The sequence below is a fragment of the Hydra vulgaris genome, chromosome 06 (assembly GCF_038396675.1).
Source record: "Hydra vulgaris chromosome 06, alternate assembly HydraT2T_AEP".
Classification (NCBI taxonomy): Eukaryota; Metazoa; Cnidaria; class Hydrozoa; order Anthoathecata; family Hydridae; genus Hydra; species Hydra vulgaris.
In genome coordinates, this window is record NC_088925.1 from 42,704,736 (window position 1) to 42,725,428 (window position 20,693).

Below are 20,693 nucleotides of genomic sequence, written 5' to 3' on the forward strand. Positions count from 1 at the left end.
GAATAACGAATGTCGTATTTAGAAAGAATTCGTGCAGCGGCAAAAAATACATCAATAGGAAGTGATTGTGCTCGTGCTGCTCAACATACTAAGATGCATTACACAACAATTTTAAATACGGTTTAAATTGATTGTTTAAGTTCAATTTAAATCTTAATATTTTTTTGTAAATAAATTATTTGTGTTTTATTTATTATTCATCTGATTTCTCCAATGATTTTTTCGCAAACAAAAAAAGATAAGAAAGTTCTATTTAACACCCGATTGGAATTTTCTAGCTACTTCCAAAACCAGTGACGGATCCAGGAAGAGGAAGGGGGGGGGGGAGGCAGGTATTTCTTCCCCCAGAATCTGAAAGTCCTAAAATAACTTGGAAATTAATGAATTTTTTTTATCTCTTCCACCTCCCTCCACCAAAAATTCCTGGATCCGTCACTAGCCAAAACCGCAAATGCCTTTCCCATCACTTTTTTCTTTTATTGATAGTATATCATTATTTATTGAAAACCAACCCAAAGGGCCACTTTGGCCAAATTAGGAACCAGCCTTTAATTACAAGGTAGATTAAGCGACAAAATTAAAACTACACAGATCTTTGTTCAGAAAACCTATATATAAACTTTTCTTAAATACAGCTATTATGTTATAAATTGCATGTTACGATTTATTACAAACTTCCATGTTCAAAATTACCTCTTACGTTTCTTAATTACAACTTTCATTTTTTAAATTACATCCTACGTTTCTCAATTACAACTTTCATGTTTTAAATTACCTCTTACGTTTTTCAATTCCTACTTTCAACTTCATGGTATTTATCATTATCATTATCATGGTATTTTGGCTTCAAAAATTACGCTATTTTCTAATTAGATGCGCTATCCAGTTATAATATAGATCAGTGGTATTTACCGCATGCGTTAGTCTGTGTACCGCATTTGCTTGTTAATCTTAACTGTCCTGTCAACTGTATGTACAAGTATTTTGTACTATTTTTCATGAATGTAATTTTTTACTTTTTCTTTTAAAAGATATTAAAAATAATTTTGTTGAAAATTTCAATAATTGTTATATATATATATATATATATATATATATATATATATATATATATATATATATATATATATATATATATATATATATATATATATATATATATATATATATATATATATATATATATATATATATATATATATATAATAGTCACAGCGGGACTTATATATGCATACAGTATTCATAGCAAGAGTAAAGTGCCCTGTTTGCAAGTGCCTAAGAATTTGTTATAAAATTTATAACAAATGCTTATAATTAATTTAAAATAAATTAATTATACAATTATTATATTTATGTTATATACATATACATAATATATAGCATATTATGTTTGTGTGAGAGAGGGTGTATGTATATATATATATTTGTGTGCATATATATATGTATATATATATGTATTATACATACATATATATATGTATATATATATGTATTATACATACATAAAATTGATATTAGTTTATTATAGTAAGTAAATTGATCAATGAAATCACTATTTTATGGCTATTTAGATAGCTAACACAGCACTCACTATTTTTTAAATCTAACAACAAGCCAGTGTTACTAAAAAGTTAAAGATGACTGTTGAAAATATTGATGAATAACATTGAAAGTAGTTTATCATTGAGATTTTACAAAATTTAAAACATAGTACCTATTAACATAAGTTATTATGTATTATGTTATGTAACTATTTTTATTAACTTCCATTCTTATTTAAATCTGCTCAATACAATTGCATTGCAATTGATAATTATATTGTTTCTTCCAGGAGCTCTATTCAAGCTAATTCTAGTCATGACTTGTGACTCTTTTATAGTAACTATGTCAAGATTTTCTTAAAATGACTGTATTTCATAAAGCTTGTTTGCACATTTGTCTAAAACTTTATTTTGTTATGTTTTAGAAAGAAGAAAAGAAAAAAATATGCATAATAAAATATTTAAATTTTTCAGCTACTTTTTAGTGATTTTCTTTGTATTTGTGCATTGATATTTAAATATTACAGCGTAAAGATATAATTGTTTTTTCTTCATTGTTTAATGTTTCAGTATCATATAGTTTAAACCTTATTAGATTCCTTATTTAACATGATGTTTTGCACTGGTTGCACAATTTATATATATATATATCTAATTGTTGATTTTTTATATTTCTAATAATATTTTAACAAATATAATATGGTTCTATAACTGAACTTTTACCCAACTATATAATTGTCAAAATTTAATAAACAAATACACAACAATATAACACTTGGTCAGTTTTTATAAAAAAAGCAAAACAGAGTGTGTTCTTAAGTAGTTAAAATTAATACTTAGAGCGAGCGGTCTACCATTACATTACTACCACATTTTGGTCTACAATTATTTGATTTATATTGGTTACATGATTAGATATATTACAGCAAAAATCTATAATATTTTGATTGATATCATACCAGTTTTAAAAATTTTTTTTACATTTAGTATATAACTTGAGTTATTTAGCAAATAATAAATTTTATCAACTAATTTTAATAATAAATTTTATGCCAAATCCTAAATATATTTTATTTTTTAGAACCTCTCAAACTTTTAAAATCTTCAAAATTTTTGTAATTGTAATTCAAAATTGCACAAAAAAAAAAAAAAAATCAATTCAACTTCAAACTTGTTTCCACTAATGCCATTGAATATGTATTATTATAAATAATATTGAAATATGTATAATCATATTTATGTATATTTATTTAATATATTGATATTTAAATAACTAAAACATTTTTAGAGTAAAAACATAAGTTTATGTTTTAGACTAAATCATGCAATTCTACAATGAAATGATAATATGTTGATTATTGTAATTTGTTGAAAGTATGACATCAAGAAGGTAACAATTAGATTGAAAAAATAAAAATCAAAAAACAAAATTTATATGTTTTTAAACTTTTTAGAAGTTTGTTTATTTTTCAATTAAACTCTATTTATTTATTAATAGTATTTATTAATTAATAATTATTTTATTCTACAAAAGGTTTATAAATTTGGTTACAATAAATAAAAGTTAGAAATAAAAATTAGTATTAGAAGTAAAAATTAGTAAATTAGTAAAAAACTGTTGGCTACTTCTTTGCGCAAAGGAAGCTTCAAAATATTGTTTCCGATTCGGCTATGGATGGCATTTCAGTTCGAGCTATAACCAGAAATAAATGCATTTGCCAGTCAATAGCTCGAGATGTGTTTAAACTCCCTGCTAAGGAAATAATGAAACAATATATAAATGTGTTTGTAATATCAATGGAAAAAGATTTGGTTGCATCTACTCAGGGTGGAGCATCTGTAAACTAGAAGTATATTCGAAATTTAGATGTTATTTGTCAATTTTGTCTTAATCATAGTATACATCTTGGAGTATGTGACACACTATATGAAAAAACATGATATTGAAGGTTCAAGTGACCCCTGTGATGACGATAACAATGAAAATGATTCTTTTGATGAAGGCACCAATTTTGAATTTATAAATGATGATTGCGAAGATTATATTGACTACAATAATTTATTACTCCCTTGTATCACCCCCTCCTTTATTACCCCCACCCACCCTCAAGCAGGGGGGGGGGTAATAAAGGAGGGTGGGTAATAAAGGAGGGTGGGTAATAAAGGAGGGTGGGTAATAAAGGAGGGTGGGTAATAAAGGAAGGGCGGGGGTCGGGGGGCGAATTTAAAAAACACTAAAACAGCTGTTAATAGCTGTTTTTGAAAATTATAAAACACTAAAACAGCTGTTTTTTAAAAACCACTGTTTTTCAGAAACCCTAGATTATAATATACTTATAAAATATTAATCTTTGAAGTTAATTTTTTATATACATCGCATTGCTTTAAGCTTTACATTTTTGGCACCTCCAAATTTATACAAATTTCAGACCATAATTTTAATGAGGTTTCTTTTCTTAATTGATTTTTAAATTGTTATTTAAAAAATGTTTTCTTGCTAAAATAATTTTTCTATTTTTATTATTGCAAACTTTCTTTGCATCATACTAACTTTTTTTTCCTTATTTTTATTTATCAAAAGATTTGAGAAATAGTGGCCAATTATTTAAATGCACAAAAATTTCCTTGTGAACAAAACATTGAGCTATATGAAAGTGTTTATGTGCACTTAAAATTTATATCACTTTTTAATAATAATAACTAGTAATTTATAACAAACACTTAAACATTTGCAAGCAATGCAACTAAAAGAAGTCTTACCTTTGAGAAATGTTGATTCTTTTTTGTTTACTTTTGAAGATCTGAAAAAAATTGTTCTGTTGATTTTTAAAAGCCTTAACTAATACAGCATATATAATGGAGTTTGCAAGAATATTCCAGTCAGTTATGTTAAGGAGTTTGCAAGAATATTCTAGTCAGTTATGATGTAAGGAAAAATTCTTTTTGAGAACTGTTAATCACTGTTTGATAGGGTTCCCATTCTCCTCTTTTTTCCGTAGGAGAACGCTGTGAAAACTTCAATTTTAATTAGTTTAGCGCCGCACTCTCCTACGCAAAAAAGAGGAGAATGGGAACCCTACTGTTTGATGAATAGTGCTTAAAAAGTAGATTTGATGTACAAATCAATTTTGTTGAGGTTCTAGCATATCTTGAAGTTTTAGCCACCTTAGTGGCTCTATCTTGCAATATTTGCAGAGTGTATATTTTAAATAATTAAGAAGAAAAAAAAGAAAAGTTTTTTTTAAAATTTTGTATATATTTATATTTTTTTAAGTATTTTAAATCAAAATAATTTGTTAAATATATATATTTTTTTCATATTGCTTTAAAGCAACAACAAAAAAATATTTTATCTCAACTTGAAATCTACTATATGCCTAAAAATGGTTGATAATGGAAATTTTTCTTACTAAAAATTGAATAAATTGCTTTTTAGAAATAATATTAAACTTAACTAAAAAACTATATTAAAAAATTATTTTATTTAAATTAATAATATTACTAGTATTTTGGTTTATAAACAGCTTTTGTTTTGTCCGTAAATACCAATACGCAGATTTAACAAAGGACATATAAAAATAGAAAAAAACTCATTTTTTTCCTTCTATTTTATTTTTGGCACTTCTTTTTGAATAGCTGTATTCATTTTTTTTTACTTAGCTACTCAGCAATAATAATTTATATTAAAGTAAACAACACTTGGGTATTAAATCACCTAATGGTCCCCATGGTACCAAATCACCTAATGGTCCCCATGGTACCACCTCAAATTTGCTTCAAGTTTTGACCACCCACAGTATTTATGAAAAAAATACAAAACTCAAAATTTCAGCTTGATTGGCCAAACTGTTCAAAAGTTATGATTGATTTAATATTGACAAAAATCAGAAAAATTCAAGTACCAAAACATCTCAAAAATTCAATTTTTATCATTATTTATTTTTTTGCATAATTGTTTACATAATTAACTTTTCTTTGCTATTCAAACTTAACTTCTAATAAAAAATAATTTTTTGATGGTTAATTTGGTGATTTTTGTAAGGCTATTGTCTTAAAATTTCTGTGATTACTCATTAAATTGGTCCACTTTCAGTAATAAACATGACTGCCTAGCGCAATTATAACCTTGACATTTTGGTATGGTTAGAAAGCTGACCTCTTTAGCTATTCAATGGTGTACACGTGTTTCTTTGTCTCATTTAAAATTTGACCAATTAGAGCAATTTTTTTATTGTACCACTAGGACTTCCATTACAGCGGCAATGGTATTTGTACAATCAAATTCGTGAATATGTCAAGGATTCATTGCAAGATGTTGTTTGTCCGTTACCAAATTCTGGTGCTCCAATAATTCCTCGCGATGACAATTTTCAGTTGATGACTTCTGTACCTCTGGACCACGACAGCGATACCGATGACTACGAAGTTTTGGCAGAGGTACAAAGTACAAGAGGACGTTCAAGAAAACGATCAAAACAAGACAGTGAATCTGGTAAAAAACAAAAAACTGTCAATGAGACACGACCTAGAGGTCGAGGTCGGGGTCATGGTGCACGAGGGCGTGGTTTAGACTTTTAACTGTTTTTTTTATTTTTGTTTTAAACTTTTAATGTTTGTTTTAACTCTTTACTTTTTACTCTGTTATGCTTGCTTTTAAACCAGCACATGAAATTTTTTATAAACAACATTTAGGTATTTTTTTTGCTTTAAATATTGTCAATAGATTTAAAAATCTAAAAATTAAAAAATTGATAATAATTTAATTTACTATGTACTAAAAGTGTTATAATTTAAAAAGTAATCAAGCTACAGTAATAATTTTTTCAGGACTTGTTGCAAATGTATCACAGTAGATGTGTGCCAAATTAGAACAAAATCCATGCATGGTTGCTAAGGAGTTTTCTATTTTATATGACATCAAACCTTTAAACACGTTTTTTTCCGTTTTAAAATTTTAATATAGATTTTACATTTTTGCTCATAACTTTAGCTAGGGTCAAGCTAGAGCAATAATTTTTGCATCATTTTAAAGCAGAATATTATACCTTTTCAAATATGTATCACACTCAAAACTTAAAATTTTATACATGTGACTGGTTTTGGTCAGATGGGTCACATATAGACAATCATCAAAAAAGATTTAAAGACCTATACTCTATCTTATGACATAATTTTAGCATTTTGAGTGCAATGCTTTTTTAGTTTAAAAGACCTAATAGCGCAAGTTATATTATGTTTCAAAAAAATAAAAATAAAAGATAAAAATGCTGAAAGAAGAAGTGTATATATGCATGAAACATAAGTACACTAATTTCTCTGATTTACACTACTCATAATACTGTCATAATCATTTGCAAATTTGTAGTCACAAGCACTTCTACCCTTAATGGTTGGAGCACTTGTTTGACATATTACTTTGTCAAATGGAACCCAACACTGACTTTATTGTGCATCATTAGTCTATTTTAAATTTAATTTGTTTCATTGCATGAATTTTACATTAGCATCTTGTTTTTCATTACAAATCTCAAGCACAAGCCCTATGTACCATTCATCACCGTAAAAACATGTAATGTATTTACCAAGTTGAAAGTTTGAAGAATCTTTTTTTGCCAAGTTAATATTATTCAGCAAATGGGTATCATAGACAATATCGCTAGAGATTATCCGTTTAAAATAATTTCTCTCCACCTGGTACAAAACCGTGATAGCTTCTTGTGCCTGGGACTGTGCTCATCTCTTCATATCATTTCTTTAGGTCAAAATATTTTTTATGGTTCAAGTGATATCATCATTTGAAATGTAAAATATGTTAACACCTTAAATGTTTTTTTTAGCCCATGTAAACAGTTCATTTGGTGTAAAAATCTGGTTTTCATTTGCTGCTCGTAGACTCGGTTTTGCTGCTTCTCTTTTTATAGTTCCTCCTATTCCATCTCATGGACTTTTGCCATGAGATTTAGCAAAGAAGTGATGCTCAGCATTCAGATTGTGATCTTCAAAGTGATTCATTAAGTTTAACAGACATTTGTAATTTTTGTACTGTGACACAGCATTATCACTGAAATATTTTACTTTATTGTTTGTGGGTAGTTTGATTTTGATCACTGGGAGTAACTTTGTGAGAAAACAATGAACTGTTGTTTGGTCATGGCTAAGATGGTCAGAAATTGTACAATAGCATTCACATTTGAGTTGGTTTTTTTCATCTTTGTAGTAATCAGCAACGGATGTAAGGTAGGTTCATCGGCTTGACAGTAAAATCCTTGTTCAGCATCTTGCACAAGAAAACTATAGTTCTCTGCAAAATCCATAAGAATAAGACAAGTGTGTTGATCTAATGTTCTTTTTGCCTCTGAGAAATACGAGGACTGTGCTTCTTTGATAAAGTGGTGGTGACAAAGATCATACAAAGTTTCACTTAGTGTTTCAATAAACTCAATAATGTTTGTTTGGGCTGTGACATGTGCAGTTCGGTCAGTTGACTTCCATTGTTTGTATGTGATCTGATCGTCAAAATCAAATTTATCCATTTATTTACCCATAAAAATTGAAAAAAATTACAGATTTATTTATAATTTTACAAAATTAGGTTCGGTGTCACTCGTATAGTTAAAAGCTAGTCATTGGAGTGACACCTTAATAAAATAAACAAATAAAGCAAAAAACAAACAAACAACAAAAAGTAATAATATAGATAGTGACCAAAAAATTGTTATAATAAAAAGAAGAACAATAACTATTAAAAAAGCCAGACTAATAGCAAAAAAGGAAAAAGTGAATGAACTGACATGAGAGGTAATGAATGACAACATTTAACGATCAGATTCTGATCGTTAAACGTTGTGTTATCTCATTCATTCAATCTGAGAAGAGTGATAGAAAATAAAATGAAAACAATAAGATATAATTAAATATTATGAGTCAAAAAAATACAAAATCTTTTGAATAATAGCAACAAATATAAAATGCAACAATAATAAAAATAATTAGCAAAACACAACAAAAACAAAAAAAAAATACACGACAATATAATCAATACACAAAAATACACGTAAGTATAAACAATGCAAACAACGTAAATTAATAAAACTTAAAAGTTGTTTTTTTTTATTTTATTTTCTTTTGATAACTTATTAAAGTTTTTTATTTTCGAATATCTCAAGAACATTTTTTCTTTTAACTTTGCTTTTAGTTGTTCTTTTTATTTAATATTTTTCTCCAGTTTATATTCTTTAATATTTTCATTGTTTTCATTTCATTAGTTTATTGTAAATCTTTTATTCTTAAAAATTTTTATTTGCTTTTTCTTTTTTCTATTTTTCTGCCTTTTGCCGTTAAAAAAACACCTATGTAATTTTTTCAAGTTTGAATTCATTCATACAGTTAGTACAAACTTTTTGACTAGGTTTGATCTTAAGTTGATTTGCTATTGATATGTTGACTTTACACAATCCCTTTACCGGGGCAGTTGGAACATAGATGAAACGTGCAGCTTCGACTATCTATATTACAAACACATATTTTCATCAAATCTTTGTAATATACTAAATGGCCCTTAGGTAAAGCAGCGCACATCAACTTAGCATTTTGATAATAAGAACATACACAAACTGAGTGATTTCCACGACTGTCAACTGTGATGCACCACTACGGCCTTAGTTCACATAACTTGCTGAATCCAACTTTATGTGTAGGGTATAACTTCTTAAACTCGAGATAAAGTTCCTATAATCGAACTAATATTAAACGTTTTTGTTTATGAATTTTTACATTATTTATATGTACAGAAACAAAGTTTTGCAAGTTTTTTCCATTGACCAACTATCAGGAGTTAGTGTTAGTAGTTTAAGTTTTTCTTACTTCAAACTTATTTTCATTTTATTTTTTATTGCATCTAACAGTTTGTCTAAATCATTACAGTTAATACATTTTTATTTTTTTCCGATTCTATATCTTTTGGGTCTATATTCAATGCTGACGCAACTAGGTTTATCATACTTGTCGCAACTTTTTTTAGCTTTTTGCTTACCATATCCTAATTTGTCGCGCCTACTACATTTTTGAGTGGAGATATTTCCAATATAGGTACACTCTTATTAAGAACTGTCTTATCAAGGTCTGAGCAACTAAAATCTTCTTTAGCACCTTCATCTTGACTAACTTATGTAATTTTTTCAAGTTTGAATTCATTCATACAGTTAGTACAAACTTTTTGACTAGGTTTGATCTTAAGTTATTTGCTATTGATATGTTGACTTTACACAATCCCTTTACAACAGTATTTTTGAAGTGCTTCATATCTAGAAATATAGGCTTTTTCCTGGTGAAAACATATCTCCTTATTTAGTTCAAAAGTGTATCCTTTCCTTTGAATAAAAACTTCAATATCAGTATCTTTTAGTATTATTCTTTCTACCATTCTACAATATGACAATTTATCACAATCTTCATTTAAAACTCTTCCCACACAACATTTTTCTGACATTTTTTATTAGTCTAAAAATATTAAAATCAAGGGTTAAATATGTAATATAATCTAAAAAAAATTTTTTTAATATTTTTCCAGTAATAAAATCAGTAAAAATGAAATCTCAAGTACAAATGTGGTTAAAACTGTCTAGAATGCAACCAATAAGCTGTTTCTACGTATAACTATTTTCATACACAAAATTTTTTAGTTTTTTGTTTTTGCAATATTAAAAACTAAAATAATAAAATCCAGAAAATACTGTGCAGATTTAGATTTTAATACAAACTCTTGAAGCAATTGAAGTATTTTAAACTCAAATTACAACCATGTGAAAGTTATATTATTATCATTATATTATATGCATAAAATTAAACAAATACATATTATAAAATCATGCCAAATAGATTAAGTTAATGTTGATAATGTTATTTTAGAGAAAACTGATTATATTTATTCAGGGAAAAATTCAAAATATACATAGTCATAGGGCTACAATCATCTTATAAGATAAAGTATAGGTCTGTAAATTTTTTTTGGTGATTGTCTATATATAGAACCTAGCCAGTAAAAAGTTTCATAATTTATTTTAACTGTCTACGCTACTTTCTATGCCTACGAAGTGATTGTAATTAATTGCATTTTTTAAAAAAAGTGATATTTTAACAGGCTGCTGCAAGTGCTAAAATAACTTTTAACACAATTTTAATTTTTTACTCAAGTGGTTACTCTAAGCACACAAAAGCAACAAAAAGTTGGCACAGTTTGCCTGTTGGTATTGAACTGTAGCACATTAAAGTTTCCAAATTTTTTTCTAATATTGCATTATTTAGCAACTTTGAAGTACAAAAACTCAAAAATTGTTTAAAATCAGTCAAAAGATTTCAGTTGATCATCTTTTTTATTTACAAAGTTATGTTCTGTCAAAAATCAAAAAAATCTACTGTAAGCTCCAGATACTCAAATTTTGCCGATTTTGGTCTATATTGATTCAATTACACCTTTTAAACGGTTTGGTCAATCAAGCTGAAATTTTCAGGATTGTGTTTTTTTTCTTCACAAAAGCTGTGGGTAGTCAAAATTTGAAGTAAAATTGAAGTGGTACCCTGGGGCACTTTTAAAAAACTAGGTGATTTCATATAGAATAACCCACTTGTTTATAAGTTTTTAATTTGATTTTTGCAAATCTAAATCACTTGGTTTTTCGGTAATTTTGTAACAAAAATTTAAAATTTAAATTTAATTTGATTGCAATAATATACTATAATTTTTTAAAAATAATTACTCTTTATTTATCTAAATAATAATAATAATAGATAAAAAATCTAAATTATAAACAAGTTATGTTTTATTAAAATTTCTGTATTTAGAATCCATATTTAATTAACCATTTCTATGATATAAGTGTTTTTTATCACAAATTTTATATTAATATATTACAGATTGAAGTTTATATAACCTTTTTTTTTGCTTAGTTATTTTTGTTTAACAAACTTTTTTAAATGGAAGCCCTAAACTCAATGTTAGTTGAAATAACAACACAAGAAGACTCAACCCAATTAATATAATAAATGTCAAACAAATATTAAAGCAATTCTCTTTCTTATAATAAATAAGAAGACATCACATTACAGCTAAATTTATGTGTTTTTGGACCTTTCTCTTCAAGAGAAAGGCTTCATTAGGAAAACCAGTCTAAATATAACAGCAGAAAGAATATATAATTTTTAAAGTATCAACAATACACTGCGACCATTTTCTATAGGCGCACGTGGATTATGTCTTAAAAATGTACTTAACTTTATTTTTATAGTGTTTTGCAATAAATTATAAATAAAGTATCAAAAAATAATGAAAATTATCAAATTTGAAAAGAGGTCAATCATAAATGAATTAAATTTAAAAGATAGCTGACTATTTTTTATAGACTCAGTTTACATTTTTCAACGAAACTATCAAAAAAAAATGTTTTTATCACATTTTTAGTACTCGATTGGACCTCCTTTGCGCTCAATTACTTGATAAGTTCATTTTTGCATAATTCCCACCAAGTTTTCCAGCACTTTTGGCTCCATATCCTCCCAGCATTCTGATACCGCTACTTTTAGCTCTGCCACAAAGTTATATTGCTTTTAGTCAGCATAGATACGTCTTACAATGATTCCCCAGATGTTTTAAACAAGATTCAAATCTGGACTGCAAGCAGGCCACCACATTTGCTCAGTTTTTTTAGCTTCAAACCAAGCTTTAGTTACGTGTGAATGCAGGCGTTGTTATGTTGAAAAACAAACTTTTTGCATCGATATTTGTTTTGAAATGGAGTCAAACATAATTTTAGCACATCAATGTATCGAGAACTTTTCATTTTGCAAGATGTAAATGCAAAATTTAATTTTCCTGTTGCACAAAACCCAAGCCAAACCATCAAAGATCCACCACCGAAATTCCTTGTTGAAAAATATTTGGGTTCTCTCCTCAAATCACGCCGGTAACTACTAAAATCATCAGGCCCATCAAGATTTAACTTTTTCTCGTCCCAAAAAATCACCTGGTATTGATTACAATAATATTAAGCTATTTAGACATCTTACGTATTCATGAGCATTTAATCTAAAATTTCTTACTTGCTCTGAATCGCGTGCTATGTTTTCTTGAGAGAATTCCATCCGTTTTTCTTTGTGAATGGGCTTCAAATTTGGTGCTTTATTGATTTTTGGTTGTGCAATGTGTGGGCTGTTTTTAAGAACTTTCCTAATTATCTCCTTGCAAACATTTAAACCTAAATCTGACTTAATTGTTTTCAAACTTTTTGATGAATTTGATGCGAGTCAAACAATTCTGCGTTTTTCACGGCCTGAAACCTTAAAATTTTTTAGTTTTCTCATGATTGTTGCATAATCTGTTGGGTTTTTCAAAAAATTACAGATAACGTGATCTGATCTCTTCAACCTTCAAGCAATTTCTCGCAATTTAGAACTTTTTTTTTTTTTTTTTTTTTTTGAAAATAAGTCAATATTTGACCTTTTTCAATATCGGTAAGGACCTTTCCTTTCGGCATTTGGTTAAGTTCAACTTAATTTCGACTCACAAAATAAGAAATACTACAGAATATAAGAAACTTGTGACAAAACTCGTAAAAACTTTAGTGCGTCTATAGAAAATTGCTCGTCAAATCTCATAAAAACATTAGTGCGTCTATAGAAAATTGCCTCGTGAATATTAAAATTTAATTATTTTAATACAGTCAAGAAAATAATCAAATGCATAATAGATCATTTTTTTCTTACATATACTTATTCAAAAGTACCATTAGAACAATCTTATTACCACTGTAACACTGTAAATCCGCTAAATTCTACATGCGTCTATAGAAAATCGTCGCAGGGTAGTGCAATATTTATTAGCAATAAATGACTGATTTATGTTTGGGTTAAATTTTTTTTTTTTTCGTGCAGGGCCATGCAGAGCATAAAAATGTAATAAGGTTGTTTTGCGTGCCTTTTTCTTAGTAAAGTTACAGATTACTGTATCAAAGTCTATATGTTTTGCAATTTCAAACTCAATATTTAACTTAGCAAGTTTATCAAAGCAATCCTGTCTCATTGTGGATAAAATATTTTTTATATTTTGAAATATTTTTTTTATAAGTTAAGGCTTGCTGAACCTTCTTTCTGCTGATGCTACTGTTGCTACTGATGTTGCTAGAAATGTCTTTAAACTAGCCAAAGCATTTAAGATTTGCAGTGCACCCAAATGTTTTGTATCAAAATCCGCTTTGTGCATTGTTATGTGCTTATTTTCTTCTCCAAAGTCTTCACTAACAATATCTGTGAAATATTTCTGTGCAAAATAACTGCTTTATGTATTTATTCTTTCTCCAAGCTTTCCTGGGAAGTGTGTGCGGCCTCACGCCTTGTTTGTCCGCGTTCAAAGTAATTTTTTTAGACAAACTGACCATGGCAGTTAGCATCTTTTAACTTATAAAGCATAAGGGGTAAACAGATTCTAAATGTTGACCGGCCTCGCACCCCATTTTCATCTATTAGGCTGGCGTAGATATATTTTTAATACATTGTTTCCAGTTTAGGATGTTGAATGCTGGTTCTTCTTGACTCAATGCATGAGTTTTGCTTGTGTCTCTGTTTTTATGACTAAGCAACTCATTCTATTATCTCCTAATGAAGGTACAGCTCTAAAACTCAGTTTTATAGTTCTGAAGCCGGCTGGTAGTCAGGTTTCATGAACTCTGTGGTAGCTCTCAAAGAGGCTGATTCCATCAACAGCTAAAAAATATCAAAGTATTAACAGTGCCATGTTGCACATGGATGGTGTCCCTGTTTGTACTTTTGGTGTGCATTGCCAAGGCCACATTTAGAGCCTTTGTTACGGCTTAGGGTTTGTTAATAGTAATGAGTAATTGCTTGGGCTATTAAACAGTCAACTTCTTTAATAATTTTAAAAACCAAAAGCTATAAAACACAAAAAACCATCATCATCATAAAGTTCTCTAAACCTCTAAATCATACAATATACATATTGGTGGTCTTCGAAGTAACTTTTCTTCTGTTGAGTCTTATCTCTTGCAAAGTTCACTTGACCTACTTGCTCTTTGTGAGACTAATTTGAGTTCAGCTGTCTCATCTTATGATCTTAGTGTTGATGATTATCTTCCTTTAATTCGTAAAGACTCCAATAGTCTCATGCTTGGCCCCTGTTCATTTACATTCATAAGAATTCATCCATTTGTCGGGAAACTAGGTTTGAATCCACAGACTACTCTTTGATGTGCTTTCGTTTAACACCACTTCATACTATCGCCTTTCTCTTTGTTCTATATCGCTCTCCATCATCTCGAGACTGCACTCTTTTTGATATTATTTCTGATCAAATTGACCAAGCCCTCTCTCTTTATCCATCAGCTAATATTGTTGTTTTTGGTGACTTTAATGCTCATCACACTAAATGGCTTGGCTCTAGTGTCAGTGACTCTGCAGGCATTAAAGCCCACAACTTTTGCCTTTCTCAATCCCTAGTTCAAATAGTCAACTTTCCAACTCGCTTTCCAGACAACCCGAATCATTTACCTTCTCTACTTGACGTATGTCTTGTTTCTGATCCTAGTCAGTGCTCAGTTTCTCCACATTCACCCTTAGGTGCTTCTGATCATGATTTGATCTCTCTTTTTAAAACTATTATCTCACTCTTCTTCATCATCTGAATCCCCCTATTATTGTACCTCTTACAACTACCTTAAAGCTGACTGGGACTTTTCTGTGATTTTCTTTGTGATGGTTCTTGGGTAGAAATCTTTTGTCTTCCTGTTGACAAATGTGTTTCTTACATAACAAGGATTCAGTCTAGCATGGAATCTTTTATTCCCAATCGACAATTCCAGGTCAAGCCCCACTCTTCTCCATGGTTTTCCTCACATTGTGCTGCTGCACAATGTGAAGTCTGTTTATTACTGCTAGAAACTATTGTAAAAAGGTTTTGTCTAATGCCAAAGTCCGCTATTCTCAGGTCATGAAATCTCGTATTTCATCACAAAAATTAGGCTCTTGAGACTTCTGGAGGATCTTTAACAGTATCAATAATAAAGGCAAATCTGTAATTCCATCTCTCTTGTATGGTTCAGACTTTGTCACCTAATGACAAAGCTGAATTGTTTGCTAAGAACTTTTCATCAATATCATCTCTTGCTTCCACTAGTTGCTTTCTACCTAATATTGCCAACAAACAGGTTGATCCATTGCTTGACATTCGTATCACTCCAGCTTCTGTATCTGAAGTGATTTCCTGCTTAGACTCTTCTACAGCTTGTGGTCTGAACAACATACTTGTTATAGTCTTGCAGAAGTGTTTTCCGGAGCTGTTGTCTATACTTTCAAAACTATTTAACAAGTGCTTATCAGAGTCTTGTTTTCCAGCCTGCTGGAAAGCAGCATCTGTAATTCCTACTTGCAAAATTTCTGGAAAGCGATCTGATTTGTCTAACTACCGTCTCATTAGTCTTCTTCCTATCATAAGCAAGGCTTTTGAATCTTTAAATAACAAATACTTAATCACTCATCATTGAATCTAATAACTTACTTTCTGATCAATATGGATTTTAATCTTCTTGTTCTACAGCGGATTTGCTAGCAGTAATAAACGATAGGTTTTATAAAAGGTGGAGAGGTTAAGGCCATCGCACTTGACCTTTCTGAAGCTTTTGATAAAGTTTAGCATGCTGGTCTTCTCCATAAGCTTTCTTCTTATGGTGTATCTGGCAACATCTTTAAGATTATTGAATCCTTCCTTTCCAATTGTAATATAAAAGTTGTCCTCGATGGACAGCACTTTTCTTCTTATTCTGTAATTTCAGGGGTTCCTCAAGGTTTTATTCTTGGCCCTAAACTCTTTTTAATTCACATTAACGATCTTCCAAATATTCTCACATCTAAGGTGGCATTGTTTGCTTATGATACTACCATTTATTCTTGTCATGATAAGAAGCGAACACTCTCTGATTGCTTGGAGGGGGCATTTAAGCTTTATAAAGGATCTCACTTCTGTTTCAGCATGGGGCTCACAGTGGCTGGTGAACTTTAATTCAGATAAAACTCAATTTTTTCAGCCAATTGTTATCACAATAATTTAGATCTTCCTATATTTATGAATGGTAATGTACTCGATGAGTCATATACCTTTCATTTTCTAGGATTAACTCTTACTTCTGATCTTTCTTGGAAACCATATATCAAATCTGTTGCAAAATTAGCATCTGCTAAGATTGCATCTCTTTATTGAGCTTGACACTTTCTATTCTCTATCTCTATAAATCTCAAATCCGGCCTTGTATGGAATAATGTTGCCATATCTGGGGCGGATCTTGTAACGATGACCTTTCTCTTTCAGATAAGTTGCAAAAACGCATTGTAGACATAGTTGGAGCTGCTCTTGCAGCTAACCTTTAACCATTATCACATCGTCGTAACGTTGCTTCTCTTTCTCTTTTCTGCAAATACTATAATGAGCACTGCTCTAAAAAGCTAGCGTCTCTTGTGCCATCTACTAAAATTCATACTTGTGTTACTCGTCATTCAATTAAGTCTCATCCTTTTTCTGTGTCTGTTCCTAAGTACTCCAAAAACTCTTATTCGTCTAGTTTTTTTCCTTGATCATCAGTTCTTTTGAATTCGTTTTCTTCATCTTGCTTTCCTGATTCATATAATTTGCAATCTTTTAAGTCATCTGTCAATCGTTATCTTGCTCTATAATCTTTATCTTTTTTCCGCCAGTAACTTCCAACTCTGATTAGTGGTTGCTTACAGCCTTGTTGGAAGCGAAGATGTTTTAAAAGTTTTTTTTTTTTGATAATTCGCTTAAATAAAAAGAGTTAATATATTTAATAGTTAGTGAAAACTTCTTTTAAAAAATTTATTATTGATTGTCGATTATACTTTTAAAATTCTTTTTTTTAAAGATGGTTTCATCACCACATCAATGGGCAGGAAGCAGAACAGCTGCTAATGGACCGTGGTACTAATGGTAGTTTTTTATGTAGACCTAGTAGTTCAAAAAAAGATTTCACTCTTTCTGTTAGGTTAGTTTTTTAGGTTAGAATTTTGATTTTTTTAACTTATGAGTGTAATAATTATATATATTTTTAATGTTTTAATAAATATAAGGTTTAGATCCTAATAAGTAGAAGAAGTTAATATTCCAATTTTTTAAAAGTATTGAAAAGCTGTGAAATTTTATAAATTTTTATTTTTAAATTCGATTTTTTTTAAATCAAATTTCTAAAAAGTATTCCTTTAGAAGATTAATTTATTGTTTTTGTAAAATGCGATAACATGCCCTTGTTAAATAAAAACTTACAAATCTATAATAGAAAAATGCAAGGCATTAAAAGACCTGGAGAAAGAGATGTCTAACAAAGAGGTTGCCTAAAAGTATGATGTCCTAAAGAACACAATATCAATGTGGTTTAAAAATAAAAACAAATTATTTATCCCGCTGGAAAAAAACAGCACAAAATCTAAACACAAGAAATTTGGCAATGGCAATTTCGAAAATAAAGACAAGGCCACTTGATGGCACCATACTGAAAGAATAGACACTAAATTTTGCAGAAGCATTAGAAGAGTTCAATTTTGAAGCATCTGATTGTTGGCTTCATAATTCCCCTTAAGGTCTTTAATAAGACTTCTTCACAGTTTCGATAGTTTTGTTGGCGCACATAATTAATAGTACTTTTTGCTTCCTTATGCACAGAATTGCACGAATATAAGTAAATACACAGATATATGAAAGCATTCTTGAATGAAACAGTTGTTTACATGACATTTTTCTTTTTTTCAAAATAAAGACATCAATTTTGCTTTATATAAGTTTGATTTAACTATTCTAAAATTTATACTCTTTATATGTTTTTTTTATAGAATATATATGAAATAAATAAAAGCTCTTAGTGAGTGTGATAATGCACAATGATAATTATATATATATATATATATATATATATATATATATATATATATATATATATATATATATATATATATATATATATATATATATATATATATATATATATATACACATATATACATATATAGGCCTCGACAGGAGGCCTATATATAATTTTTTCATAAATATAAACAACCTTTATTATTTATTTATTATTTTTTTTTTATAGATATTGATTAGAAAAATTTAAAAACTTGTGTAAACTACATAGAATATAAAAGACAAAGTTTAAGTTTCAGATTGACTTTTTTTTGCATACAAAAGGCGATTGTTTATTTTTCGTAACAGTTACTGATTTTTTTATATATAACAGTTACTGATTTTAACTATACAAATGGCTTACAACTTGTGAATATAGTAATCTCGACAAAAAAGTTATTTTATGCTACAATAATTTTGTTTTCGGTAAAACAGAATTTATCGCTATAAATGTGAATAAAAATATTACATAATTATACTATAAAGTTGTAGTAAAATAAGTAAAAAAAAGAATTTTTTTTTTCTTTAAACACAGATGCTAAGAAATTTTTTTTTCTAAAATAACTAAAACAATGACAATATGATCAAGTTCGCAAAATTGTTTATAAAAGAAAAGCATTATGGTTGTAACTAAGATGAAAAATTCATTTTTATAATAAGCTAATAATTGAATAATAAACTGCAATGCTTTATTAAGGTATGGTTATTACAAAAAAAAAAATTCAAAAAGTGCGCCAATTGAAATGTAAATGTTTTTAATTAGATTGGACTAACTGATTGGTTTCTTAAATAAAAATTTCTTAAAAAGTTTCTTATAAAAAATCCTATTATGAAACAATACAATAAAATAAGGTTACATTCTTAGCTGCATTTGTTTAGGGCTCAAATTAAAACAATAAAATTTCATTCAATAGGCATTTATAGGAATATACTTATATAAATTATATACATTGGTATAATAATTTTTGACAAATCAAGGTTTACAAAATTTTTTAAAAGTTGACTGTTTTTAATGACTGGTTAAACTTTCATGAAAGTCGTTATTCTTATCAGTGACTGATAAATATATTCAAATTTTTTTTTTAGTTTTGGGATGTTGTTTTTTTGATGATAACAAGAAAAAATTAATGCGGGTGTCTCGATAAGCTTGGGGTGAGTGTGAAAAATTTCCAAAAATTAGTAAACATCCCCTTTGATGTATTATGCACTTAAGAGTACTATTGTATCCAAGGTAATAAATCTTTGTAGTATTCAGGTGAACATTTTAAGTCCTCTAATTTATTTATAATTGATGAATTAGCAGCTGTCTTTTATCATTTTTATAATATTCTTTTACCACATAGAGTCCATATTTTTTTGATTCATTTTTAACAACTCTCTGTTAATACTCAACAGTGTGTTTTAACAGTTGATAGTTGACTCTATTGTCTGACTTTCTTAAGTTTGTGAAATCCCACAGTTATATATTTATATTTTGTTAATGAGAAGTTATTTTTACTACCAGTTGCTAAAAAAACTCCAAGGTATTTAAGTTTAAAGTGATACTTATGGTATCTTTATGCAATCTTAATAAAAAACAATATTTACTCTCTGTATTGGAGCACCAGGAATTATTGAACTTGTAGCTTACCTTCAAAAAAAAGCTTGTCAGATATTTTCATATATTTCCTGCAAGAACATTAATCAATACTTCTTTTTCTTGCATTGAGATTGTTGTTAAGTTTGTTTAGAGACTCTTTCATTATTCACTTTCAAATGTTTGGTTATTCTCCTATCTTGAATCTACCATAGCAGGGATTGTTCACTTTAACCGTTTCACAGAACTTGAATTTTAAAATTAAATTTAATAATATAGTCAAATTGTAAAAACTTGGTGTTCTATTATTTCTTTTAAAATTTTTTAACAGTTTTTTACCTTACCTTACAGTTGTAGCTAATGGTTTTTTACCTAACCTTACAGTTGTACCTTAATAGCACAACTTGTAATTAACTTAAGCCATAAACAAATTAAATATATAAAAACAGAATCAGGTTTATTTGAAGTAATTAAAACATACAGAAGATTATCATCAATTTGAGCACTTTATTGTAGTGAGAACAGTTTAATGTAAGTGAGGTTTTATAACCCCAGATCTTATATGTTGAGCATATGAATATTTTGTTATACCACAAAGTTATATGATTGTATG

General features: G+C 28.6%; 1 protein-coding gene across 2 annotated transcripts in view; it reads left to right on the forward strand.

Moving 5' to 3' along the window:
* Positions 1 to 830: 830 nt before the first annotated feature.
* LOC100211089 (tyrosine-protein phosphatase non-receptor type 11) overlaps positions 831 to 20,693 on the forward strand; it is an 88,644-nt gene continuing 68,781 nt past the window's right edge. The window contains exons 1-3 of one of the 2 annotated variants that reach the window (XM_065800193.1): positions 831 to 969; positions 2,856 to 2,931; positions 17,477 to 17,596. In XM_065800193.1, coding sequence (XP_065656265.1) covers positions 2,918 to 2,931; positions 17,477 to 17,596 — 134 coding nt within the window. In that variant the 5' untranslated portion in view covers positions 831 to 969; positions 2,856 to 2,917. Of the gene's footprint in view, positions 1,005 to 2,855; positions 2,932 to 17,476; positions 17,597 to 20,693 lie in introns of both variants that reach the window. The other variant, XM_065800194.1, reaches the window with a different exon arrangement.